The sequence below is a fragment of the Strigops habroptila genome, chromosome 5 (assembly GCF_004027225.2).
Source record: "Strigops habroptila isolate Jane chromosome 5, bStrHab1.2.pri, whole genome shotgun sequence".
NCBI classification, from domain to species: domain Eukaryota; kingdom Metazoa; phylum Chordata; class Aves; order Psittaciformes; family Psittacidae; genus Strigops; species Strigops habroptila.
In genome coordinates, this window is record NC_044281.2 from 75,336,654 (window position 1) to 75,363,965 (window position 27,312).

Consider the following 27,312-nt stretch of genomic DNA (forward strand, 5'->3'; position numbering starts at 1 on the left):
TTCCCTGTGTTTCTGTCGCTGAACCCAACAGAACAGAGTTGTTGCAGCCTGAGGGAGCAGGACGCTGCCAAAACAAGAAGAAATCAAGTAGTGCAACTTGATTTCTTCGACTGGAGCAAATACTTCACCAAATGTAGAAAATTCATATTCACTTTGTTTCATGCTCTTCTGCAACAAAATGAAAAAGAGCCTTTTGAAGACCTGGGTGAAAAGCTTTTCATTCAGAAGTTTGCACATGAAGTCCTGCATTTTCTATTAGCTTCATAACTTGCTTTCATGATATTGCAAATACCTTCCTGCTTACAATATATTTGAAAGCACCTTCACCACCACAGAAAGATTTGCTGCTTATCACTCAATGCTGCAACCAGACACATGGGAATCAATTACTCATGGGGAGTCCCATCCATTTCAGAAGTTACTTACACACATGTCCTTGAAGTACCAGCATATTCTAAATGGAAGGGACAAAACTAGATAAGATGGTCATGGCAGATAAAGCAGAAAGCAAGCTGGTGATGAAGTGATGGCAAGTTTTTGAGAGGTTGCTCTGTGTGTTTGGCATGGGACAAAAGAGACCCTTAGAAGTTAATACTAATTTAATAAATACAGTTCCTGCTTCAGCAGGGCAGAAACCTGACTGCCTGCACAGCTTTGAATATTAATTAAAGTGACTGCTGAAAGGGCAAAACAGCTACTAACAGGATTATTTGGACTCGGTGGAATTTAACCAAGTGATGGATTAGTTCCGACTTTGCCACCTGCTAGACAATTATCTGCAGAGCATCCCAATCGATGCTAGAAACCTAAGCTTATGCTGGAGGAATCTACTGAAACCATGACTGCAGCTAAAGGCAGATCACAAAGGACAGCAGTTTGCTTACACGTAGCATTCTCATTTTAACAATCTCCAAGCGTTGTGCAAACCAGCTATGTATCCTTCCCCCCTGAGTTTTCAAAGGGAAGCTCCAAAGTTCAGGAAATCTGGGACTTGGCCACTTTCCACCAGAGCTTGCACAAGACTTGGGAGTGAAATCCTGAAAATAATAGATGTCCCTTGACCTTAATGGGGCCACACCTCACTCTCAGACCCCTGCTCTAAGCATTACCCTACAGAGCGTTCACTGCAGCTGTTATTTCTTTACACCAGAGTTGAGTAAGGAATTCTTCCTCATTAAAAAAGTTAGAAAGCAATTCTGTTAGTGTCAAGTCCCTGGGAACTCCAATCCTCGCTCAAATAATGTTCAGGGTATAACTGGATGCTTTCCAACTAACTCTTCTCCTAGGAGCAAAATGAAGCTGTGGGAAGTGCTTTAATATCCTTATGTTGCTACATTTACATCTATACATCATTTGGGTACTCTATGTGGAGTAACTGTTTTTGTCTTAGCTAAAGTGTGAAGGGAGAATAAGGTCTCGATACAGCAGCACTGTTATAATAATCAATGGTTGCATAAAGTAAAGTAAGAATCAGTGGCAAACACTATCTGCTATGAGTAGAATAACAAAAGGTATGTAGCAAGGCAGAGTCAAACTTTGGAAGTCTGAAACAGAATAGAGATCAGTCAACTGAGCATTTGGCCCTGACTTCAGCCCTTGGCAGCACTGCTCCATCCCCTCCACATCCTAGTAAGAAATCACTAAGTCATAAGGTAACCACTCATTTACATTTGTCACAGTTTGCATTGTCACAGTTTGCAGGAGCTGATGTCTTTTGAATTATGTGCATACTGAAGCCTTGTGATTGGACCCGAAGTAAGTCTCAAGAGAGGTAGGGTCAAGGTACTTGTATTTTATGTGAGGTGGGGGGAAGACAGTGATCTTCTCCAATTAAGCTTGGCAGGGCACCAAGTGGCTCTGAATTTAAGAGGTACTCAGTCTAAAATATAAATCCAGGTGTGGATTTTAGTTACGTGGCTAATTAAGAATATATCTCTATCTATATTTAAATATATATATATATACTCACACTTTGTAACTGCTTAACTGTATTCTATTATCAAGGACACCTGGGCTTGTGAGCTTCACTGCTTATGAATATTACAGCAGGAAACAATGGTTAGTGGGTTTTTCTGACAGAAGAGTTGAGAAACAGATGTAGCTTATTAAAACACATTAATAAACATGCCAATAGTTTGGATCTTGACCTTGAAATGCTCTCCCTACACTCAGGCTCAATGCTGCACATCAAGCAATGATATTGTATGAGTTACGAGGTTTAGTGTTCATCGTAGGTGTCTGAAGTCCTACTCATGACAAAAGCTACAGCATAAATAACTAGGTTCTGCAGTTTGGACACAATCCAGAAAAACTTAAGTCAGCACATGCTTAATTTTAAGTGCATGTGGTGTTACTCCAGTCTGAAAATTTTGGATCTGGTGCTTATATTCTTCCCTGCCTGGGAGCTACTTCTATGGAAAATAACCACCACAGGATGTCAGGCAGAAAGAGGTTACCCAAACAGCTAATATCAGGGCATGAAGGGCACAGGACAGGATTCTCTTTAACAAAAAAATACCCCAATGTGAAGTATGGAAACCCAGAGTGAGGCATTTCTGGCAATTTGCTGTGACCTTCATAGATTTCCTCCTTCGGAGGAGCCAAAGACTAACCCTAGCTGGATTTTCAAACTGCCACAGAAAACTAAGGGACATGGTCACGACAAAGGACACAGGCATCGAAATGGGGGCAACCAACAATCACTCCTCTAGATGACTCAATATTTTTATGGTTAACAGTTTTTGTTAAGACCTGCACCAATTTTAGACTAATAAAGATATAATACACTTGTTTTAGTTATTCGGCTGATTGCCAGACAACGTCTGAAGGGACTATTAAGAGCTACAAGAGGTAGCATTAATACCTTTTATGGCTGAAGAGGACTTATTTACTCAGAATGTGAGAACTGGAGTAGATGAGTTAACCCCATTTCTTGTCCATTTGCTTCTCACCACAGAGGTGCTTAGAGCATGGATTTTGAGTGTGAGAAAACTGAATCCCCATCAGCATCACCACTTCCTTAAAAACACCATAATATTTACTTTACCAGCCTGTTCTGTACAAAAGGGTTTGTCAAACTACAACACTCATTCTTCACTTATGAGGCATAATTGCCCAAAGCCCAGAATAAAGGGGAAAAAAAATAATCTTTATTGTTACTCGTTTCTTCATTTCCTGCAGTTAATGGTTTTCTTTTTGCCATGGTACAAGTACGGCGACCCAGTCTATAATGCTCAGTCTTACAGCATTTAGACATCATCCAATATTTTCAGAAATAGATCATATACCACATGAAAAAGGAGGAAGCATCTTCACTATTTTTCCCCCCCCAACAGATTAACTGCCTGAACTAAAAAGAGAAGGGGGCAGGGGAAGAGACAGAGACCAAAGAGATAGTTTCCTAGAGCATACATCTGTTACCATTTCACAAGCCTGTTCTTGGGAAAAAGCTTGATGAAACATATTAGTGTAACATCATGCTTCAAAAGTGGTAACATTCAAGCTCAGGAGAATTCAAGTACTAACCACTTATCATGTCTCTTTAATTATTATTTCCAGTTCAGTCAGCTGGACTGCAAATTAATTATCTTCAGATACCAGTTGCTGTTGAACTAGCCTTGGTAACGCACAGAGCGTGGTACTTGTAAGCACAGAGTTGCTCCATGCATGCTGGTTTTGCAGTATCTGCTCACAGATGTAGCACGTTAATGCAAGAGACCTCACAAATGAACCCAGAAGGTCAAATGCATCTGAGGAAGCATTCTTTGGGAGCTCATGTCATTGAGATAACCAAATCCATTGCACGCAACCTCATGAGTAGCGCAGACATCTGTTAAGAATGACAATAATTTTTCCTAAGTCTTATAAAATGATAGCCACCTTTTATCTTTCTGTAAAGGCAGATTCAGTCCCAGATTAAATAATGTCAGCTGGGCACTGGCCCTGATAAGAGGCACAGGCATTTTGAGGTAAACAAGTTAAATGCAAACATGTTGTTGTGTAATAGTTCCTTAAGAGTATAATGTGCTGGTTTAACGCATCCATAAGTATTTGGAACTGGAGGGAAAAATCAGTGCACATTATGATTCATTTTATATTTTTTAATCCATCGGGACCACAGTTCCTTTGAACACAGCCTTTCAACCTCTCAAAGGTGAGGGTGCTGAGGCACTGGAACAGGTCGCCCAAACAAGTGGTAAATGCTCCATCCCTGGCAGCGTTCGAAGCCAGGTTGGACAGAGCCTTGGGCAACATGGTCTAGGGTGAATCATCCCTCCTCAAGGCAGGGGTGTTGGAACTAGATGATCTTAAGGTCTTTTCCAATCTTAACTATTCTATGATTCTATTATAAACTAGAAACTATTTTACAGGTAACCATAAGCACTTGGGAAACCCTTCTTCCCCACCCCCAGTTGTGCATTTTAAGAGGAAGCCTACACTAGCCTCAAAAGTGAGAGGAACCCCCACAAACTGCTCAGCAGTTTGAGACTTCATTTCTATTTTTCCAAGAGTCAGAGGACAGAAAACAACAGCTGAGTGCTAACTTTGAGAGCACACTGCCTCTTCTTCGGGAGGTTTCCACAGTAACTTTAGGTGTAGGGGTTGTCTCCATGCCAGCACACACGACTAATAAACTGTTCACTTGTGCTGATTTTGGCTGGGGTAGAGTTCATTTTCTCCATAATAGCTGGTATGGGGCTATGACTTGGATTTGTGATAAAACAGTGTTGATAACACAGGGATGTTTTCATGCTGAGCAGCGCTTACACAGAGTCAAGGCCTTTTCTGCTCCTCACTCCACCAGCGAGCAGGCTGGGGGTGCACAAGGAGTTGGGAGGGGACACAGCCAGGACAGCTGATCCCAATTGACCTAAGAGATATCCCACACCATATGGCATCATGCTCAGAATATAAACGTGGGGGAAGAGGAAAAGAGGGATGCTGAGAGTGATGTCTTTGTCCTCCCAAGTAACTGTAATGTGTGATGGAGCCCTGCTTTCCTGGAGATGGCTGAACACCTGCCTGCAATGGGAAGTGGTGAATGAATTCCTTGTTCTGCTCTGCTTGCACACACGGCTTTTGCTTTGCCTATTAAACTGTCTTCATCTCAACCCATGAGTTTTCTCACTTTTAGCCTTCCGATTCTTTTCCCCATCCCACCAGGGTGGAGTGAGTGAGTGGCTGTGTGGGGCTGCGTTGCCAGCTGGGGTTAAACCAGGAGATCACTTTACAAAATATTGTTGCAAGGCAGGATGTATGGGACTTTTACATCACCAAGACTTTCAATTTACTTCTCCATGTATTCCTCCCCTTTTGGCTTGCTTTGGCTGTATGTATTGTATTTTGCTCATCTTTGTAGAAGAGCGCTTTTCAGGGCTAGCCTCTATATTATTGTGATGGCCTTCAAGATACTCTCTGCCTGCCTTTGTTTTCTTATGAACTGCTCCACAAACAGCTGAGAGATCCTAAAGTGTCTCTTAAAACATGACACTAGAATTCTGGTTAAGCTTGCCAAGATTCCTGTGTTAACAACCCTGTTTTATTCAGGTAGGTGCAGATTCTTCCATGCCCCCGCCCCTTACACACTCTATTTATTTAGTTCTTTTATGCAGATTCCTGTACCTTTCACAATGGATTGTGACTCACTTCAAACCCTCTTTCTTCTTCCTTCCCCCTCTCCACACCACGGCTGACAATATTTACTCCGTTTCTTTAGAACCTCTAAAGAGCATGAATTCTAATGTTTGAAGTTGGATCATTTTTGATTAATTAAATATATATTATGGTGGTGCCAGCAGCATGACTATAATTAAAGCTGTATTGGAATTTTTTTTAATCAAAAGCTCTGATTTTCAAGTGTTCGCTCACTCCTATATGTGCTTCTCCCTCCCTCCCTTCCTCTCTCCTCGACTTTCCTCTCCCCCTCGTGTTCGCCTCTGCACACACGCTCACCCACCCATTACCTCTCACACCTGCACTCCCAATTGCTCATGTTCTGTGGCAAATCCTCCTCGCTTGTCGGAAGGGCAGATGCAAAGGGCATCCCTTCAACAAGCAGCCTGCACCAGCCGCTCATCTGCTCTCTTCCCATCGCAGCCACAATGCAACCCCAGGAGGGCAAAGCTAAAAGGCGAAGCCACACTATGGAGAAAGGTGTTAATCTGAATACATGGGCCAACTCCCCCCATGAAGGCAAGATTCAGATTCCTCAGACCCTTAGACAACATGCCCATGACCCTCCACAGGCAGTAAGTCTATAATTCAGTGAGTTACAAGACTGAGAAGTCACAAACACTAAGATGTGCCATTCTAACGTCTACGCCATGGTGCTGTGGTGACACACGCATTACTCTAAGCCTATTTCCTTTCTCAAAGTGCTCCAAACAAGTCAAACACAAAGCGCTGAATGTGCAGTGCTGCCCTTGACTGAAAGCTACTCCTTCTCTCAACACTGCACAGCTTATGACAGTCAACAATTCTGGCTTCTGCAAAATCCAAGCAAAACTCCAGCTGGATTTTTGTTGGTTTGTTTTTTCCCGATAAACATTTTATAGGGACAGAGAAAACATGTGGCTGATGAAAGCGAGCAGAAAATCCCTGCACATCCTTAGCATAATCCAAACAGCTCCTGTAAGCACATCCTAGAAACCTCAGCTCCCAAAACACAGCTGCGACTGCAGCACGATCCATGTGAGAGGAGACTCAGCCAGCCTCACCCGAGCATAAAGCTTTGCTGTTGTGGATGCAGCTGTGGGCCAGAGCCCTTCTCTCTAATGTCTCAGGTCACTTAAGGGACATGATCAGTGTGAAACCAGGCCAAAGATAACAGATTTTTACAGTAATTTGAAATGCTCTTAGTTGCCCAAACATAAATAAGCAATGTCTTTGTTGTCTCATGCTCCTGTATTTTAGAAAACTTTCCAAAATCTAAGTAGTGTGATACTAAAGGAAGAGAAGTAGATACACAAACAGAAGTCTGACAGGGGCCTCGAGTTCACTGATGTAGTGACTCCTTTCTGGATGGGAAAACTTCATGGAGTGAAAAGCCTCAAGTGCTGTCAGTCTGCAACAAGAGGGGCCCATATTTTCGGAAGAGACAGCAACTAAATAATGACAACAACCAAGAAGTACTTGTTTGCAAAGAATCAGCATTTCTATGGCATTGTACTCAACAGCTTGCCTGTCACTTTGTTATTCAAATACAAAAAGTACTTTCAATATCATCTTTCAAAATGTATAGGTGTCTGAATATTACACTTATGAATCTAAACAGAAGCAACCTTCCAGGCCCAGAGTATAAGATTATACTCCTTCATGAAGTGAAAACCAGCTTCACTATGCATTTAGAAATTACTCACTTCTGAGATGTAAAATCTTTACGTACAATCTTCTGTTGTTAATGAACAGAAGCACATAATTGCTTTGTACTTCAGAAGATAAAACAAAGCAGCAGCAGGAGACTCAAGATAGATACTGTAATAATGAATAAATGAACATGCTTAACACTCCCAGAGATTTGCTTTCTTAAAATAACAGTTCTGCAGCTATTACAGTCAACAAACACCACTAATAAAACAATCTCATAAGGTTTAATAAACCCACCTTATAAAAACAGTTATCATGAAAGGACACGTAATGAACAAACATAGGTTTCCTAAAATCTAAAAGTGGTTGCATGAAGGTAATATTTTATAGCACAGACTGGTAACAATCTTGAAAAAATCCAAATTAATGCTTCAAAAAGCATAGGCAATATTTTGTTCTATAACTTTTGGTCTAATAAATACCTCTATCTTTTATAAATTTGAATGGGATTTGCAGATCTCGTTTTTATTTCTGAAAGCCCATAGTGAGCCTTTGACCAAAAGGCAAATGGCCCAATGGCACTGAAGCTGTGGCAAAGGGAGGTGTCCAGTTCTGCTCAGCAGAGGAATTCGGCTTCATTCCACAATGCTCTATAAAAGTGGGGTTTGAGGAGGCTGCATGTGCAGCCTCTTTGATTTCAGCAGTAACTCCAGTGGAGTGATTTCTCTCCCACATCTCTTGACTCCTAACAGCAACCTGAAAAGTCCATCTCTATACATCAAATTTGAGACTTAACAGGACATTTTCATAATTTGTGAATAATTTTAATTTCTATCATTTCTTATTCCTCTGGGGGGGAAATGTGTCATCTGCTTTAGCTTTGCCTGCAGCAACATTTTCAACAGGTAGCAGAGATACTGACAACCATACACAAGAAACTGCAGGTATATATATATTTATATATATTTTTATATATATATTTATATATTTTTTTATATACATATAAAGTCACATAAATTTAAATTTACTTCAATTACAAGCTGACTCATTGAATGATTGAAGCTTCAGCAGTGGAACTGATAAGCAGTAGTCCATCTAAAGCTAGGTTATATCATATACCTGTGTGAATGAATCTGCCAAAGCTTTATACACTTGAATTTGCAAATACTTTTCTCTTTCAGGATGAGCACCCAGTCCTGTTACCCAAATACAAATCTTCCTGTTAATAGAAACTGATCTGTACCTAGAGAATATTAGGTTTCTGCCCAGTTAGCTCTATGAATGGGTTTCCCAAAGGGTCAACAGGGTGACCTCGCAAAGGAGAGAACAGGAAAGAGAACCAGTCCCCTTGGTCAAGATGCAGTGAAGTTCTCCAATCTCTGCACATGGCACAGAGACAGAGGGCAAGTGCAAGGGACATCTATGTCAGCTTCCTCACCCTTAGCTTCCAGATTTTCAAATGTACTTACAGTTTATCTCAAATGCCCAAGATTTGTTTTGTTACTGTATGATTCTGTTCATATCCAAAATGCTCAAATACCCAGCAAACAGAACACAGAAAGCCTCTTCACTGCTTTATACGCAGGTTCAAAATGTATATATGCCCTTGTTTAAAATCACTGAATGCAGTTAGCTGTACAGGAGTTATCAAGTATATTTTGAAGGGGTTTTTGAGAGAGAAACAGCAGCAGCAAAAAGTCAAAGAGCTCTCTACTCAAAGCTGACCTCCTGAAGGCTAAATACCTGCTTGCTGCAACCACAGTTTCAAAATCTAAAATGCACTTCATATCAGATGTTTCTTTTATTTACAATATCCCAGTACTGATGACTCATGTCATTTTGACATATAATGGCTTTAAACCTGAGCAACCTGAAAAATGATTACTCAGGAAGCCCAACTTTTATTAAAGAAAATATCAATGCATGGCTTGGGATAGAAAAACTTGAAAATATAATCCAAGCGCAGAGCTCTCAAAATCCAAAATGCAAACAGAAAAAGCACATGAGGAAAAAAGAAAACAACCCCCTCACACCTCATTCCACCCTAAAAACCCCCAAAAAGAACCCCAAAACAAACTCATGATTTTATGGGGCTTCAGTCTATCAACAGAATGAAAGTTTGCTCCATTTCCTAAGGCAAACATTGCCAGTCACAAGTCATAAGAGCAATCACCAGCCATTCCATAATGCTCTCCAAGTAACTCATTTTCCTCTTTAGGAGTTTACACCTTTTCTAGAATACGGAAACATTTTTTTCAGCTTGAATGGTCCCTGCAATAGGTTATTTGAAATGCATATATGAAGGAGCAGCCAAACTTGCAGAAGCCTCAACTAATACTGTGTTTTGCAACTCTTTTTTTTTGTGAGTTCACATATTTTTCAGGAAAAACACAGCACTTCAAATTATATCACTAGAAAGGCAGCTGATCCTTCCCAGATCAAACGTCTACATATACCAGGCTGAAATGTCATGGCTAACTAAGCCTGTTATAAATTTAAAGCCTCTCTTTAAAAAGGGAAAGAGGAAAGACTGCATGGACAATTCTGAAGTGCTTTATAAATGCCGTTTAAACAGTAAACCCATTTTACAGATGAAGTACAGACATTAACCAAGTAGTATGTGACCATTCAAAGACATCTTCTGTACGAGAGATGGGAATTGAAATCAAGTCACCTGAGCTGGTAAGTTTTTGTCCAGTTGTCTTCATTTTACAAGATCTCTTTTTCTTGACCACTCACCTCTTGTGCAAATGACTCTGCCTTCTTCCGCAGGTTCTTTTCCAGTTCAAAGTTTACATGAAGCTCTTCATATTCCTCTACTGCCAGCACAGACACTGTTTTATAAGAATAAAATGAAATCAGAAGTAGAAGTGGGATGGATCAAAAGAAGAAAGTACCGCTTGATTTACGCAGATAAGTGTTATTTCCTAGTATCATGAATCCTTGAATGAAGGTGTAACCTAGTTTTACATTTCCATATACAGTCCACTTTGCACTATTTTTCCTGTTTGCTCTAAACCTCAATATATATTGAGTAATATTCCTCCCATCCAGATTCCAGTAACAGTAATTCCTCCCAGTAACTCCTCTACAGTAACAGGCATCATGTAGCAAAGATCGTATTTTGCTTCTTTGGCTAAGTGGCCAAGGCCTCAAGAGAGCCTTGCTGAATCTATCATAGAATCACAGAATAGTTTGGGTTGGAAAGGACCTTAAGATCACCTAGTTCCAACCCCACTGCCATGGGCAGGGATGCCTCACATTAAACCATGTCACCCAAGACTCCATCCAGCCTCGCCTTGAACACTGAATACTATGTTATTTTGGAGGCACCTATATTTGCCCACCAGGTTTAAATGAGGCTGCATGTATCCCTTCACAACAGAGGTTTAAAGACACCTCAAGAAGAAAAGCAGTGCAATTTTGTATTGCCTGTATTTAATCGGTGCTCACAAAATCCAGGCTTATACAGGTGGCTAAAGCTAACCATGGGGCATGCCTCCCCAAACCATCCAGGACAGCAAGGCCCGTTTGTAAGTACTCAAGTATTATTTATTCTTAACATGTCTCAGTGACCACTTGCACTATCTTCATAAGCTTTAGCTCTTACTGGCTGAAGACTAGTTTGCAGGGTGATAACATTAGATTTCTAACACTGTTGTACACAAGTTCCTTGCTCTTTTAGGAGATGAGCATAGCAGCTTTTAAAGCTATGTAAAGTGGTACTTTAGATAGTGGGATACACATCCCAGCCCATCTGAATTAGAAAAAGAAATGTCAGAAACTTTTCATCTGCCACACTATCTCATAAAAAGCTGCTTCAAGCTGATCTGTCTAATCAACCTAGCTGAAGTTTGGTGTTTTAAGAGCCTTCAAGTACTGCCAGTCATAGGCCTAAGCAATGCAGACACATGGAAGAGTAAGAAATGAATACTTGATGGAAGCTTACAGCATATGCCCACCTATATCTTGGCCAGATCCATTATCTTCCACTTCAGGAAAATGTGAAAGAGTCAAGGAGACTTTTAAACAAACAATTATTAAGTTTATAAGGCTAAATAAGAAACAAGAGAAAAGGGCACAGTAATCCAAGGCACTAAAGTCTTTCCCCTCCACTCTGAACTTCTCTGGGGTCAACTATTTCTCATGTGGAAGCACTCACATTCCTAAGCAGAAGCTTTTCTTCTGAGCCATATGTCTTTTTAGACTTGCCCTGCCCTGGTGTTCTCTCTCATCAATTTCCAGGAAAGTCCTCACTCTCCTTCCATAACTTGGAAATCCTATTTATCTCATTCCTAGCACTCTTGCCTTTTTCTCATCATCCTCTGAACATACAAGAGGTTGCTCCCAAGTCTTTAGATATTCAGAATTATTAGCTGTGTCCCAATTAAAAGGAAGGCTGATGTAATGATTTAAGAAATCAGGAAATGAAGATTCAAACTCCATCTCTGTGAAGGACTGCCTTAGCTTGCCACTTATACCACAGAGCAAAGTATTTTTCTATTCACACATACAACCAGCTGTTCACACTGCCACATTTTCCTGCAGTAGATACAGTCCAGAACAGCCCAGGCATTTATGCAGTCCATGTGTTTATGCAGTGCCTGCTCCAATGAGGCCAAGTGTCAGATCTGGACCACAGTCTCTGTTCTGTAACCTATTCTGTACTACAACATTAAAGCTCTGCAGCTTCTGCAAAGGATGTAGCAAACTGTTAGAGAACCTGCTGAGACCACACACCTCTGTTACACTTCTCCAACAGTTTTTGCTGCTTATTAACTTCTGATGTCAAAGCAGCCTTTTCTTCTTTCACTTTATTTACCTAGAAAAGTATAAAGAACAAATGAAAAGAGTATTTTAGTTAGTGGCATAAGGCATATAGCACATACATAGTGCAAGCAATATTTTGCTTGATGTAATTCTGCTTCTTAGATTTGGCTTGTTGTTAGGGTTTCCAGTGGGATGGAAAGTGCTTTTACCCCAACCCACAGACCTCATAACAGATGTCATAAAAGGGTTATGAACTAATCCTCCCATGGCCCATTCGCATGGCACGTACCACTCACAGCTGCAAATACATCTTTGGAACCTTTCAGGATCAGGCACCATAGCACCTGGTTGAAAAGTTACCAGCTTGCCCTTCACTGTCTGTGTTTTAATATAGTCAGGCTGCTGTTTTGGTTTTTTTCCTGGGCTCTGTTCATTGTCCAAGAGCCATCAGCTGTGTCTTTCTGAATGGAAGTGTTGCATAGACAGGAAGAGGCACGACGTCCTGATTTGCATCAGTACATGGCTTATCCAGTTTTCAAGCAGGAATGAAACTCTGCTGGCTCAAAAAGCCAATTTGCTGGTCTAATTACCATGACAGGGCACTGCCAATAGTTAAACTCAAGGATATGCTCGATGAAGTAGCACCAGTGATTAAACTGGACATCCTCCAAAAGTATTTCTTGCACATCTACTGGTTTAAGGAAATCCAAAAAACCCCTGCAGGCTGTATGGGAGAGGGGCAGTCAGGAAAAGGAGATGAGAGTTGTAATATGGGTGTTAGAACAGATCATGAGAAGTCACGAGCCAGCAACAGCAGCAGACGGGACTCTTGACAAAGAAGGCCCCTTCTAGGTGTATGCCCTAAGTGGTCCATCATATGGGAAGGCTGGCAGGACTTGCGATTAGACAGTATTCAATTAACTTCACAACTGAGTGTTTTTAGCAAAATTAGATACAAAAAGTACTGACTACACGCTAACGTGATCTCGCCTTCCATGGTACAATACATACTTCTTCAATTACTTCTACAAGTTTGCACCTCAGGTTTTCCAGTTCAATGGCCAAGGTCTTCTTTTCCTCATGAACAGATACGATTTGATCTCGCAGCTCTAGAGTTTGGGGAAGGAAATGAAAGATATATCTTACTCTTGGAAGAAAACAACAAAGGCAATGTCATAGCAATGCAAGTAGAATCGAATGTGAAACACCCTAACTGCACACAAAGCATCAGTTGTATTCAAGGCACATCCTCAATAATTTAGGAACTTTGCATAAGTGTCAAGTAACAGATCTATAACTAAGCCCCAGTTTCAGATTTACTCTATTGAGGTAAGCTGCCTTGTTCAGTACTGCCGTCTTTATCTGCATTCTGAATGATTTATTTCCTGCTACAACGGGGCCAATCCTGCCACCACAGAGTGTCCTCAGCCCTGCCCAGGAGACTGGCACATCCCAGAGACTCTGGTATGGAGGTAGCAGAAAGCAATTTTTAATAGGCGTCCTTTAAAACAAATTAATGCACTTCAGTTCTTTTTGGATCATGAGTTCTTGCCACAAGGGAAATAAACAAAACAACAGGCAGTTAATACTTGGGAGGTTTTCACTGAAGAAATTGTCCTGAACAGCTGCCAATTTATAGTCTTTGTAACATTCTGTGAACAGAGGCAGAATAGAACCTTTACTGATGGAAGAGCTAATGCTTGTAATTTTCCCCTCAGAATTTTTTGTTCCTTAATTATCAAAATATGAAATAAATTAAATTCACAATGGAATAAAACATTTGATTATAATCGCTTCTTAACAGGAGATCAGTTTGCATACATAATACATCAAGGTTTAGGTTAACATAAAAACCCCACAAAAAATATAAATGTATTGATATATATTAGCTTCCAGTAAGTGCTCTCATTCCCCACCTGCTTCCAGGATTTCATAGCACTGCTGTTCATTGAATAGCAGCCATGAGTTGAGACAATCGTTGCTAATCAACTGCAGATGATGATGACCTACTGGCTGTCATTCTGTTTGGTCTCACATCTTGAAAATGTTGATCCTATCCCAGCCCCCTTCTCCCAACTCAAGAGCCTCAGATTTATTTTCCTCCAAATTACAGGCACACACATTCTAAAGTAAATAGAAAGACTTGTTTTCCCAGAAGATTCTTGAACCAAATTGTCTGGTTTATGGATTTGTGCTTTCCAGTCAAACTAATGGGGGGAAAAGTCTCACTGACATTTATGGTAACTGGATTAAGTCAGGTCTTACAATACACGTATCAACTTCATTATCCAGAAAAAGCAGCATATCCATACAGCATGAAGAGCCTCAGACTGTACAACCTTATTTGTATGTCCTTACAGAAAAGTGGTGGGAGGGAAGGAATCATTCCAAGAAACATGCAGTATTTTGTTGAATGGTGAGAAAGCTAAAAGACTTCCAAGATCCCCAACATGCCACATTCTGTTCTTTGATGAATTCTTCATCAAGACAGAGAGCATGTGCATCAGAGCCTTTCTCAAATATTTATCCAGTTTGACCCTGCTAGCCTCCTAACCACGTTCTCCTCTGATCTGCAGCCAGAGCCTGTGCTGTCTTCAAATGTATCCTTGACATCTTTCTCCAATAAAAGACAGGAGGAACTCGTGTCTTATTTCAGATTCAGATGGGTTGTATGGTGCGGATCACACCCTTCTCTGCCTCTTTTCCTATATCTGTAGGATGGAAATCTGCTTATTATAGAAGGGTACTATGACATCTTATTTCTTAGGTGGGATTTCTTTAAAGCATTTTTACAACACTCTTCAGTCATACATTGTACCACTTCACTGAGGCTGCTGCATTCAAACAGAAAACAATTAACAAGGTCAGGCTGAAAGTTCAGGAACACTGTTCTTAGACATCATTTGCTATGGTAACTTACTAGCAGACAGAAGTGAAAGCTTTTTTCTCTTAACAAAAATAAAAATGAACCATTTCTCTCTGTCACCAAATGTGAACATTCCCCCCTTTTTGGATGTTGTCATGTAACAACATACAGAACCATGATGACTTCCTCACAGAGTTAGATAAGAAAGGAAGGCAGATTTTGGGTTCTAGAAATAGGAACTGCCTTTCAAAAAAGAACCAGAAATTTCTTTATAAAGCACAGATTTCTCTTATCAATGTATTTCCATGTATACCCAGTACAACAGCTCCTTTTTAAGTTGCTTGTTTTGTAACAGCTCTAGAACATGAATGAAGTTTGTGCATACGAAGGTACATAATGGAAATAGAAGTGGAGACTCCTGTATTAAAAGCTTTGCAATAGTGACATTGCAGTGAAGCAATACTAAGGTGACCTTGTCCTTCTGCTGAACATTTACTTTGTTAGGGATCTGAGGAAATATTTCTTTACCAACTCTGTAACATTGAACTCAGCTGTGATCTCATTTCCCTATTGCATTGTAACCTACTTTGCAGGCTGTACACCCACCATATACAGTACACAGTATCACTACAAGCCTATCATGTTCTTATAGTCTCCTGGAAGTCCTTTGATGACCACTCTCAGCAGCATGAATCGGAGCCAGAAGGATCTCTGGTCCAAACCAATACTGCCATTCTTTAGGCAACTTTTGCTTTGTTTATGGTGGTGTGGGCTCAGCAACAATACTCACCTTTTATTTGCTGCTGACAATGCACAGAATTGCATGATCCAGAGTTAGCTTCTGTATCTGTGGATGAATCATCCTCATCAATGTTAATCTCTTCAGTGATAATATCTGGGCCCAGTTTTGCCATATAAAGCATACTAATTCTTTTCAAGGTCTTATTTTCTTTGTTCAGCTGGAAGTTGAGAAGCACAAACAGTAAGATACTAGTTAGGCTGTCTTTAAGCTGCTGTGCAAGAAAAAAAGAAGTCAACTGTATTTTTTTCTCCTTTATCATTAAAAAAAAAAAAAAAACACTATCAAAAACACAACAAAGTAACATCTGAAGAAGCATTTAATGAAGATTAAATGCTTCATTCAAAATTAAAATTGTCTGAAGATGGAAAGCTTGTTCACTTTCTCCTCTGAGGAGGCTTGAATTCAACACGATGCTTCATCCCTGCCCTTCTTTCCTCTCTGGTACTTCTGATTAATAAATACCTTGTGTAGGTTCAAATCAAATCAAATCAACTATCAAGCTTACTTACTGCTACGCATTCTTTGTGATAGCTGCTTCAGCTCCTTACCTTTAAGCATGTACCAGCACCACAGGAGTCCCAACTCAATGGCCTGAAGAAGGGATTGTGCTCCTGAAAGCTTGTCTGGTTTTGCCAGCAATATCAAATATATTGGTCAAATGAACACTCTGACCTCCTCCTATGCCTTTATTTTGTTTATAGACTACAAACACCACAACTACTATACTCCCAGTCACACACACAGAATTACCCCAAAATTCTTTTGAATTCTTTTTAATTTTTAGGAATTATTACTGTAGAGTCAACATAGGCAAGATGCCATATTATAAACCAATTCTTTATGGGTCAAACCACAAGTCAGAAACCACTCTGGGCTGGATGCTTCAATACGTGGATGATACGGAAGAGATTTTTAAGGCATCTCCATCTTGGTTAAGGTGCCAGAAAGAACTGAACAACAGGGATTGTTGCAAATGTTTCACACTCTCAATTTCTTTCACTGTCCTGGATATAGACACCCCATGCCAGCAGCTTTCAGCAAGCTCTGCACAGCCTCAGGGGTGTTCAAGCATATGCTGGGGTGACTGCCCACCAACCACCCGAGCAATCCCTGTATTCAAGTCTAAGAATGAGACTTCATTTTCTGCTAATGACATACAACGTGTCAAAGTCAACATGCACCTTAGAAGTTCAATATTTACCTTCAAATAAAACATACTGTACAGTTAGCCTGACCCTGCATTTATACCTGAGCAATTACCTTTGATCCTCCTTTTCCTCAGCCCCCCAACTACAGGAGGTTTACTTGAGAACTTCTTCATCTCATTCCCAATGCATGAAACTGAGAAAGTGGGAAGGGTGATGTGAGGAACGCTACATGGTTTAATCAGTTCACAGCAACAAACACATGAGCTTTAGCAAAGCAGCCCCATGGTGTAAACCTAGTCTTTGAGCTGCCCCTACATGTGCATTACAGGAAAAGTGCAGAGAAGAAGAAAAGTTGCATAAATACGTTCATTTTCTTACTTATATGCTGATTGTCTATCTTATGAATTCTAATATAGTGTCATTATGCAAACAATTAAGTGAATACCTCCACAAAGTACATTGCTAATGCATCTAAATTAAAGTGATTTCTTGCTGGTGTGATTTTTACCATTTCTAAAGACGTACTTTGGGCAGGGGATGGGGAAGGGGGGGGAAAAAAGAAGAGAAAAAAAAAGCAGTCAGCATTGCTAATGAAATTTGGTTCAAAATTACTGTAATCCATTTTCTGATGAAGTGGCTCAGATGCATTTTACACAACCAAAAATATATAAGAGAGATAAAAACATTCTTTAATAATAATGCACTTCTGATGAGATGGAATATAGAAAATTACACACTTGCTAAATTCATCAGACTAGACGCAATCAACAGAGCAGCGGAGGTCACCTTTCCCCTGCCCTCGCTTTGCTTTCACAAACAATCACCTGAAATGTAATGCAGTGGTTGACTTTTTCCATTTGATTTAGACATTGAAATGCTCATTACGGTTTTATACCTCACACAGGACAGTTCTAAAACTTGTTTTCCATTTAACCTAAATGCATATAAAAACTAGATATCAAGATGCTGGTCCATGACTTATTGTTCCAAAATAGAAAGTAAATTAAAACAGGTATTTTTTGGTTTCTTTAAAGGCAGGAATTGTATTTTGCATCTCGCTTATGGGTTTTGTCACTTCAAAACCATTTCAGAGATCTGAAAGATTATACAAAAATATATATGGCACATCTGTACAATCTCAAGTTAGAAAAGGAATGAGATGAAACAGAATCACCATAATTCTTCTTACCTTAGAAGCCAAAGCCTCAGCACTTTCACGGCACGTCTTCTCAATTTCAAGATGGTTCTGAATACAGTTTACTTCCTCAATAACCATGTGAGAAACTAGGGGAAGAGTTTAGGAATTAGTCAGTATTTTCCTGCCTTTGACACATGCATCCCATGATCAGAAATACTGCATCTTTTTCTGTTAACTTTCTACAAAGGCATTGCAAATACAGGGAAGTACATACTTAGATAATCTCCATGGATGGGAACTGTTTTGAACACTGGTTCATTGCTTTAAGGAACTCTTTCTATCCATGTTTGCAGCATTAAAGGGGGAACTGGAGAATCGAACATAAACTCATGGAAGTAGAAGGGCGGCAGGAGCCTCCCTGACAATCATCATTCATCATCTTTATTTCATTAACACTCGAGGAACCAGAGTGAGACCATTAGGATTGTTCCTGAAGATTGCCACCATAACTCTCTTCAAAGTTTGGTATGGATGTCAAAGAAGATTGGAACCTTTGTATTTTTAAACAGCAAGATTAACTCAGATGTTTTACAGAGATTATTTTCACCTTCTAGTCTTCAGGTTTATATAGTGTTTGTATATCGTCACACTTGCTAAACATACTATACCAGAAGAGCTGCAGGATGGACACATAGCACAGGCCTGGGGCAGTATACTAGGAAATGGAGAAAGGAATTAAGTGACTGAAACCTCCATATTCACAGAACCTCCTACAGGATGTGCTCCGATGAAGTCAAATCATTACCACAGCACAATTCCTTCATCTCTTCCTTCTGCCCCATCAGCTTCGAAGCTACCTGCAGCAGCTGGGATAGACTCTAATGGATGCAATCCTGATGGAAACTCAACACTGCTTGCACTGCCTGATTTTTGACAATCTTGGCTAAACAACTCAAGTTCTATATCACTATATGGCTGTAGTGTCTGAACTGTTTCTTATTTAAAGCCTCTCTGTGCTTGAGCATGCCCTAAAATAAGCACTGCATCTGAAATACATGGCTGTGCTACTACGTTTGATGTCACAGCTGGAAGAACAAGAAAGCACATCTGTCCTTTGCACTTACAGGATCTGTATTACTGCAGTGGGTACCCATCACTACATCAAAGATACACAGTATTGTTAAGAGCGACCAAAAAGTTACGGATCAAATCTTATTTTGCAACATAGCACACCAATGAGAGTTAAGAGGAAACTTAAAAGCACAGACAGATTTTGGCTTGCAATTCCCCTCAACTTCCAGCAGTACAAAGGTACTTTACTAGTGAAAGTCTCTTAAGTGAGAAGCAAAAAACCCAACAGTAGTTCCCCTTTTTCAGGCTAGCACATCGCTCATTGATGCAACTCCTCTGTGGCTCCTGGCACCCTGATACATCCTAAGCAGCAGCCAGGACCCTAATTCTGCAAGTTATTTCATGGTGCAGACTCCTTCTCAGCCCAGTATCAGGATTTCAATGTGCAGAAAAGACTATTTGCACCTGAACAATACTTTGGAGCAGGAACGAGGCTGGAAGAGTATAGGGTAAATATGGAGGACTTTTTCTAGCATCTCCTTTCATTTTCATGAAGATAAGCTTTAAAACCTAGTGAATTTATACCACTGGGTAGAATATCCCCCCTTGCCCTCTTCCCAGACTTCTGCCTAAATACTGAAGAGATACTCAAGTCCTCTTTGATATCCAGAGGTCATCTTAATGACCACAAAACACGACTTAAGTATAGGAAAAAGCAGGCCATTAACGAGGGTTATTTATGCAGCTTTACAGATACTTAGCCAACATTAACTAACAGTTTTGTTAGTAACATGGGAAACCAGCAACATATTAGAGTTTGCTATTAAAGCAGTAGCTGCATGCAAGAAACAAGTTCTACAAAATACAAGCAGACAAAAAAAAAAGCAGGGCAGAGTACTGGAAAACCTTGGTCCAAACACTATATTCACATGAGGTCAGCAGAGCAACCACAACTCTTTCTTTGGTTGTCTTCTTATTTCCATTTTCTCTGATGTTGGAGAAATTACCTGCTCCTTGTATGCTGTACCAGCTGCTCCATGAAACTGGAGTGAAGAAAAGCTTCAGGTAGTACATGTCCATATCTCTTTTGGGTTTATTCTACCTACCTCTGGGACTTTGAAGCAATGAAGTGCTTTGGGCAGGATGAGGAAGCAGTGGAGCTACAGAACTGCTCCCATTTTACAGACAGGAATCTAACGGCCTCAAGCAAGGCTAAAGTTAGGAAACTAGGATTGGGCTCACATGGCAGAACTAGGGATTACTCTTGCTTCATTTAAACTTAATTAACCTGCAATTATGATTAACTCGGGGGGGTGGGGGGGAATCTTTCCAAATTAAATACAAAAAAATATATTATTTCCTAAGTCTGTCCAAAGTTCTTATTATGTCAATATTAATATTCATAAAGCAGCACTAAGTGGCCTGAAACATCTCTAACCTTGACAGTTTTTTTCAGGGGTAATAATACTGCGCAGCAAATGCAGGCCAACCAAAAACCACTTAACTAATTAGTAGTTGCAGTCACCGAGAAAACATGAATCAACACTGTTATTACAAGTGGCACATTTGAGTGGCATCTAATTATGACTTGATGAGCACGATACTTGCATTATCAACATTACTACTGCATCCCATCAGGGACTAAAAGCCGCTGATGGCATTGACTGCGAGAAACTCCCACTCAATGGTACTGCAGCACCCAACAATCTCCTTGGCAGGGGCACCCTCACTAAATGACATGTTAAGCGTAATTACTGGTAGACATTGTAAATAAACAGGATTGGAAGTGAAAATTGTACCAAGTGCATAAGACACAATCTGACACATTGGAAGTGGCAGCCTTAATTGAGAGTTTCTTTGACTGCTCAAGATCATTTCAACTGCATTTCTCGGAGGACAGTGATTATAACTGTGGAGACAGACGGCATAATGGTATCAGCACTGCTGACAGAGCAGTGAATTAAATTGTATCTGCTGTTGTGTGAAAGCCTTGATGAGAGGTACAGATCCTTAGTGGTCTTATCATTATAACACAATGGTCATGTTGTCATCAACCTTGCTGGCTCCAATTGAAAAGAAATGATTGTGTGTTGAAGCTTTCCCCCCCACCACCACCTTCTATCTCTTGTGCTCAATAGAACCAATTTTCAGAGAGCTATGAAATCACGCAATAGGGCCTAAAATGCAGCTGCTTGGCATACAAACGGGGCCCCATTAAACTGGAATCACACACAATATGTGTTTATGCCAGGAGAACAAATAGAAGCTGAGTACAGGCCAAGTTTATTCACAGACACAAAGCCAATGTAGCTCTTCATCAATATAATTGCCTTTTATATTGTCGTTTAAATAATGGGCTCTATTATTGCCTTAAAATCCTAATATTCCTGGCATTTTATCACTATGTTTACAAGGTATGTCCTTTAAAAATGTGAAAGGAAGATAAAAGAAACCTATAAAATTTTACAACATCAAATATAACTTCAAATTTTAAGTCTTAACTACTTGACATTTTCTGCCACACTCTCCTATTCCTCGTATCATAACAAAAACAAACCAGGCTGTAGTTTTTTCCAGAGGAATTAGACTTCTTGGAGAACATTCTTGCCTCACAGAACAGTTATCCAAGATCACAGATGATTCCTGTTGATTTCAGAGTCTTTTCCATAACTGTATCAGATGAACAATTATAAACTAGAAGTGAGCAAATGCCTCTATTAACAGAGTCACACAAAAGTACACACCATGTGATTTCCTTCTCCTGCATTAACTTCATCCACATTTCTGATGCTTCACGGTGCAGTTCATGGTACTGGCACAAACCAGACATCACAGACCACAATCCCATTGTAATTGTCTCTTCTAAGGAGCTATTCCACTAGGATACTTCCACTCCCATTAGATGTGCTTTGTTGCTTCCAGACACCATACAGTTTCAACAAAAACACTACTATAAAAGTATAAAACTGAATATTGACATTCTCACAGCCCAGACAAGACATAACTTGCACTAAAAAATATCAAGAGACAGCAGTTCATCCTTAATACCTTTACTGGTAATGAAAAAAATACCATTATTATCATTAGCAATCTCAGCAATAGGGTCAAATCCCACTCCATCCAAGCATGTCACTTGCAGAATCCAGGTGAGATAGAGCTGCATCTGTACCACTGTATTTTCACCACTTTGCACCCTGAGAATGGCTACATTGGCTCCCTGTGTCAGAGCATATAAATGCTGTGACAGCTGTTAGCTTGACAATGGTTAAATTCTCACTGGATTAGCTCCTTAACACAAGGCTTTGAAGGAGAAACAGCACATGGACCTGAATCTCAGCATTCTTAACGCTGCTGCAGAGTGCTCATAACTCTCTCCACCAAAATAACCCCACTAACATTATCAGCTTACTTTTCTGAAACTCCTCCAGTTTTTTGACAGCTTCATCTCGTTCTTGCTTGATTTTGTCACACTGCAGAAGAAGAGAAAATTGAAATGAAACACTGATCCCGGTTATTTCATTAGCAGTCAGTCACAACATGCACAAGCAGCAAAGATCAACTGCTGGCACAGTAACGTACAGAAGCTTATCAAAGCATTGTCTCTTCTCGCTCTCAGTCATGTGGGATCAATGGGAACTATGCATAAAAAATTCATTACCCAGAGTATTTCCTAATGAAACTGGCACGTTGTATTCGATTTTAGGTTCCAATTCAGAGCTACTCTGGAAATATTTTAGAACCACATTATCCATTTAGAAACACTCATCCATGTTCCACACAACAGTGAAAGCAATACTTGCTTTACATGCAAAACTGCATGTCAAGAATACGCTTTAAGTCTGGTTCCATTAACGCAAATAGACTTGGAAGAGAGGCGTACATTTCTATACCTACCCTGTGCAAAGAAAACCTCAAAGCCAATAAACAGGGACATGCTGTTCAGCTTCCCAATATCATGAGTAAAACTTCAGCCTTGAAGAAGGGAGAACAGCCACCTTCATACTCTAAGGATTTCCCATCACCCCAGCTTTATTAATTTGGGGGTTAATACTGATACTACACAGAGCTGCAATCACTGATCTTGAGGTAGAAAGGTTTCTTCAACAAGAAAGAATAAAACAGACATTAAACAGACTTCTCTAAGAAAACCCCTTCCATAAGCCAATGAAAGAACTCACAAAGAAATGAGTAAACTTCCCAAGAGCCACAGTCGGTGATTAACCACACTGTGAAAAACACATGATCCAGGGGGAAGTATGACTGGCACACTATGTGTCTTACACACACGGCGTACCAGACATCCTTCCTCACATGTGGCTGTCTATGCTCACAGTAATAAATCAACATAAGACTATGAGTTAATTTTTGGAAGAGATCTGTGTGACTGAGCTCCTTACAGTGTAACTGCAAGAACAAGGATACTGGTCATTGGAACAGAACTGGGGAAAAAAAAACCTGAACTGATTTTGCTTGATTTTCAGTTTTTCCACATGAGAACCCACTTTGAGTTAGCCAGGAAAGCAGCCTGCTGTTAAGTAACGAGAAGGGGAAGAGCCCGATTCAAAGGCAGCCAAATTCAAGAGAGAGCCCTTCCTATCAGCTCCAGAGGACCTTGGATGGGAAGGATCTGCTCCTGGGCAAGGAGAGGATGCCCTGGTGTTGCCCCAGGGGCAGCCTCCATACAGGCTTTGGAAGCCACTGCTGATGGCTCTCTGTGGGAGCAAAAGGAGCCGCACTCAACAAGCAATCTCTCTTCTCTTGGCACTGAGGTGATAAGGTAAGGACAGCAGCTAAGATGGGGAAGCAGGTCAGCCACTAGCTGCTGTAAAGGTCTGTGAAACAAGGCAGAGCTGCAGAAAGAACAAGATGTGCTAAGAAGCAGCAAGACGTGCTAAGCAAGCGGCACCGGACAAGGACTCACCGTTCATCTGGCCCTGCTAACAAAGGAGCGTTAGAGAATCCTACACAGGAGAGGTGGGGAAGGAAAATCTGTGCATGAATCTTGCTGTTGCCCCTCTCAGTTTCCTCAGCATTACCTTACTGGCAGAAGTGCAGTCTAAAAAGAGGCGTCAGTCAAAGACACAGAAAGTATTCCTGATTGTTCCTGCGGAGCACAGCCTCGCTGCAGAAGGGGGGATGAGTGTGAGCTGCTGCCTCTTTGTACTCTACAAGAGAGACACTGTAACCACACTGGCATACTTCACCCACGGATTCTTCTGCACGCTGCAAGCTTTCAGCACACTGCACATTAAGTGAGCAAGAGCTTTTTAATGCTCAGTTTAAAAACCAGGAAGATTGGGTGCTTTAAGGATCTGATCTATTGCCTGTGGAAGTCAACAAGACGCTTTCCTACTGATGGAAACCTTGATGTAGAGGATGCGGTATGCTCCCTATCCCAGTGATAGGAAAAAATCCCTTTGAAATCCTCCAGCAACACGCTGTAAGGCATAACAGCTTTCCCCGTGCAGCGAAAGGGGAAGTTCAGTGACCTATTCCACTTCACCTTGAGTGCTATTTGCAGAGAGAGAGCTCCATTTGGACCACGGCAAGCTGACTATTCTCCCCATAGCGATGCCTGTTTCTCTGCACAATCAGGGTCTGTAAGTTTGGGTCTCTGCAGAGCAATTCCTGCTCCCAGTTGCAGCTTTCTCAATATTTTCCTTTCGTTGCTACTGTGCTTCAGAATGAAAGAGCAGGAAGAAAAGGAGAGCGGGAGATTGTTGCCCTTGCCGAAACGATCAATGGAAAGCACTTTGCTTTTTGTCTGGCAATCAGACCGGTGCAAGCAGAGCTGGTGCAAGTCCCACCAAAAAAATCAGCTTAGCTCCAATTTTCCTAAGAATTAGATAAAGTTGAGATTGTGTTCGACTACTTGTTAGTGTTTCAAACTGGAAAGTTAGGCAAACAAAATAGGAAACAATCAAGTTTCATAACAAAAAAAACCTTGTTACCCCTTAAAATAAACTGACCTTACCTTTAAAACAAGACAATTTCAGAAGATCAAAATTTAGAAGATGCTCTCAAAATCTGCACTGAAGACTTAAAAAATTCACAACCACCTCACTCCTCAAAAAAGCAGTCTGAGGCATATACATTAGGATTGTTAACTGACAAAAAAAATATCATTAATCCTAAACATTAAAAGAAAAATAGCACAACATTGCTATAAAATCTACTGTTCACTTTTCCCATTCAAGCACATGCAACTGTTGAGGAGAAAGAACTTTCACGTATTTACTAAGTCTCCCCTTGTTGGTATTAACAGACAGCTCCATATTCAAGAGCACCCTCAAATAAAAGTGTGATAAAAAGGTTGATAGCTCCTGGATTGTCAATATGTTTTCCATTTTAAACTTTATTTTGATAAGAGTTTCAGCTTCTCAGCAGAGGAAAATAAGTGTGGTAAATAAAGTGGCAAATATACCACTTTATTTACTATATTATACCACTTCATTTACTATATTTTTAATCTAATCTTTATAGCACCATTATCCCAATAAAAAAATTAAAGGTGATAAACAATATTCCCGTTCCAGTCCTGAACTAGCCATAGGGGTCAATAATAGTATTTTGGCAATAAAAGTACATTGCATCTGTTTTTTCAGATGCAACAGTTCAGTTGACAAAATTCATTTTGTGAATAACTCCTTAGAATTCTTCATCCCTGCAGGAGCAAGTTGAGGAGCTTTGCTGATCCCACTCAATTTCAGGTTTTTGCCTTCTAGGTACACAAGACCTGAGGCAATACTTTGATTCCCAGCACAGAGAACCAATATGCTGACTACAAGTATATCATGTATACATCAAAGATCAGCGTTCAAACCAAATGCTGCATATATAGCGAGGTAGATAGCAGTGCATGAACTTGGCCTGTACTTGGAGCTAGCACAATACAATACTACAGTTGGGAAGTTGGTGCACACAACCTGCTGGAAGACTGTGGGTACATCCAGAGTCATGCCTTGCCATTAACTCCAGGGAGGCCTGGGTTTCTTGTCTATTCTCTTCTAACAGGCTCCTTTTTTTACCAACTCTTTTGCACATAAGCTCCTACTCACTTCAGTAAAAGACCTTCAAAGGGCAAAAACAAGGAGGAGATTGTTCAGTCCAGATATTAAGATGCAAGAAGTTCACATAGTAGCCATATAGTCAGTCAAGCCATTGCTAAGCAACACAATATGCATTCTTTCCCATTTACACAGACTGGGAAATTTATGCAGATTTAATGCTGCTTGTAAAATTATGAGTTTGGTACAGTGCTCCCAAGTGTCATCTGACATTTGCTATACTCTACTTACAGAAGAATGAGCATGTCATCAAGGCAGAATCCCTTCCCCATTCCCATTTGGTGACAAAACATATCATCCACTCTATACATTTGCTTTAACAGAGCAAACACCGTGAATGATGTATCAGAGATATGGTATTACACCTACTGTTTTGGATAGCTGTCTCGCCTTCCTTTTTTCTTTTTCCCTACTGGCAGCATGACAAAACACTGTCAAAACCAGCGTTCAGAGTCATTTCTGTCTGATTAGCAAGTAGTCAAATATTTATTCATGATCTGACTCCGAATACGTCAGAACTGCATATTAAGTGATCTACATTTGTGTGCAACTGAATGTTAGTTATCTGTTTTGGGGGGACTGGTATGTGTGTTTAGTCGGCTATTTCAATTAAAAGGATGTCCTAAGAGAAGTGATCTGCCATTGTCATTTTTGTTCCAGTTTTTCAAAGGATTTAAAAATACTAATTTAAAAAATGCCTGTCAGAGACCCCACCAGAGGTCTCCAAATGGCAGTTTAAGAAGTCAAGGAGGAAGAGACGCTGTGGATCAAAGATCTTCTATTTTGCTCCTGAATTTTCATGGTTATTAGCAGCCTTTTAAGCAGCAGGGCTTTGAACAAAGTAACCTACATAAAAGTCAATTTTACATAGAATGGCTTGGGTTGGAAGGGACCTTAAAGCTCATCCAGTTCCAACCCCCTGCCATGGACAGGGACACCTTCCACGAGACCAGGTTGCTCAAAGCCCACTGCTTTGGATGTCTTGAATTGGAGAACCTGCCATACAAACTGGAGACTCAGGACACATCTTATTTTAAGTTAGCTGCCCGTTATCCACCAAGTTTCATGTTTCTAATGTAAGATCACTTCTCCATAGCACAGCTCATCTTTCAGAGTCATACAAGTGTAGTGATGACTTAGAAAAA

General features: G+C 40.4%; 1 protein-coding gene across 4 annotated transcripts in view; it reads right to left on the reverse strand.

The window, feature by feature from the left end:
- Positions 1 to 27,312, reverse strand: part of SHTN1 (shootin 1) — a 66,372-nt gene that overhangs the window by 26,690 nt on the left and 12,370 nt on the right. For all 4 annotated transcript variants that reach the window (XM_030487780.1, XM_030487777.1, XM_030487779.1 and 1 more), the window contains exons 3-8: positions 22,510 to 22,570; positions 18,081 to 18,175; positions 15,732 to 15,900; positions 13,087 to 13,184; positions 12,046 to 12,127; positions 10,045 to 10,139 (exon numbers count right to left, since the gene is read on the reverse strand). In XM_030487780.1, coding sequence (XP_030343640.1) covers positions 10,045 to 10,139; positions 12,046 to 12,127; positions 13,087 to 13,184; positions 15,732 to 15,900; positions 18,081 to 18,175; positions 22,510 to 22,570 — 600 coding nt within the window. The remainder of the gene's footprint in view (positions 1 to 10,044; positions 10,140 to 12,045; positions 12,128 to 13,086; positions 13,185 to 15,731; positions 15,901 to 18,080; positions 18,176 to 22,509; positions 22,571 to 27,312) is intronic.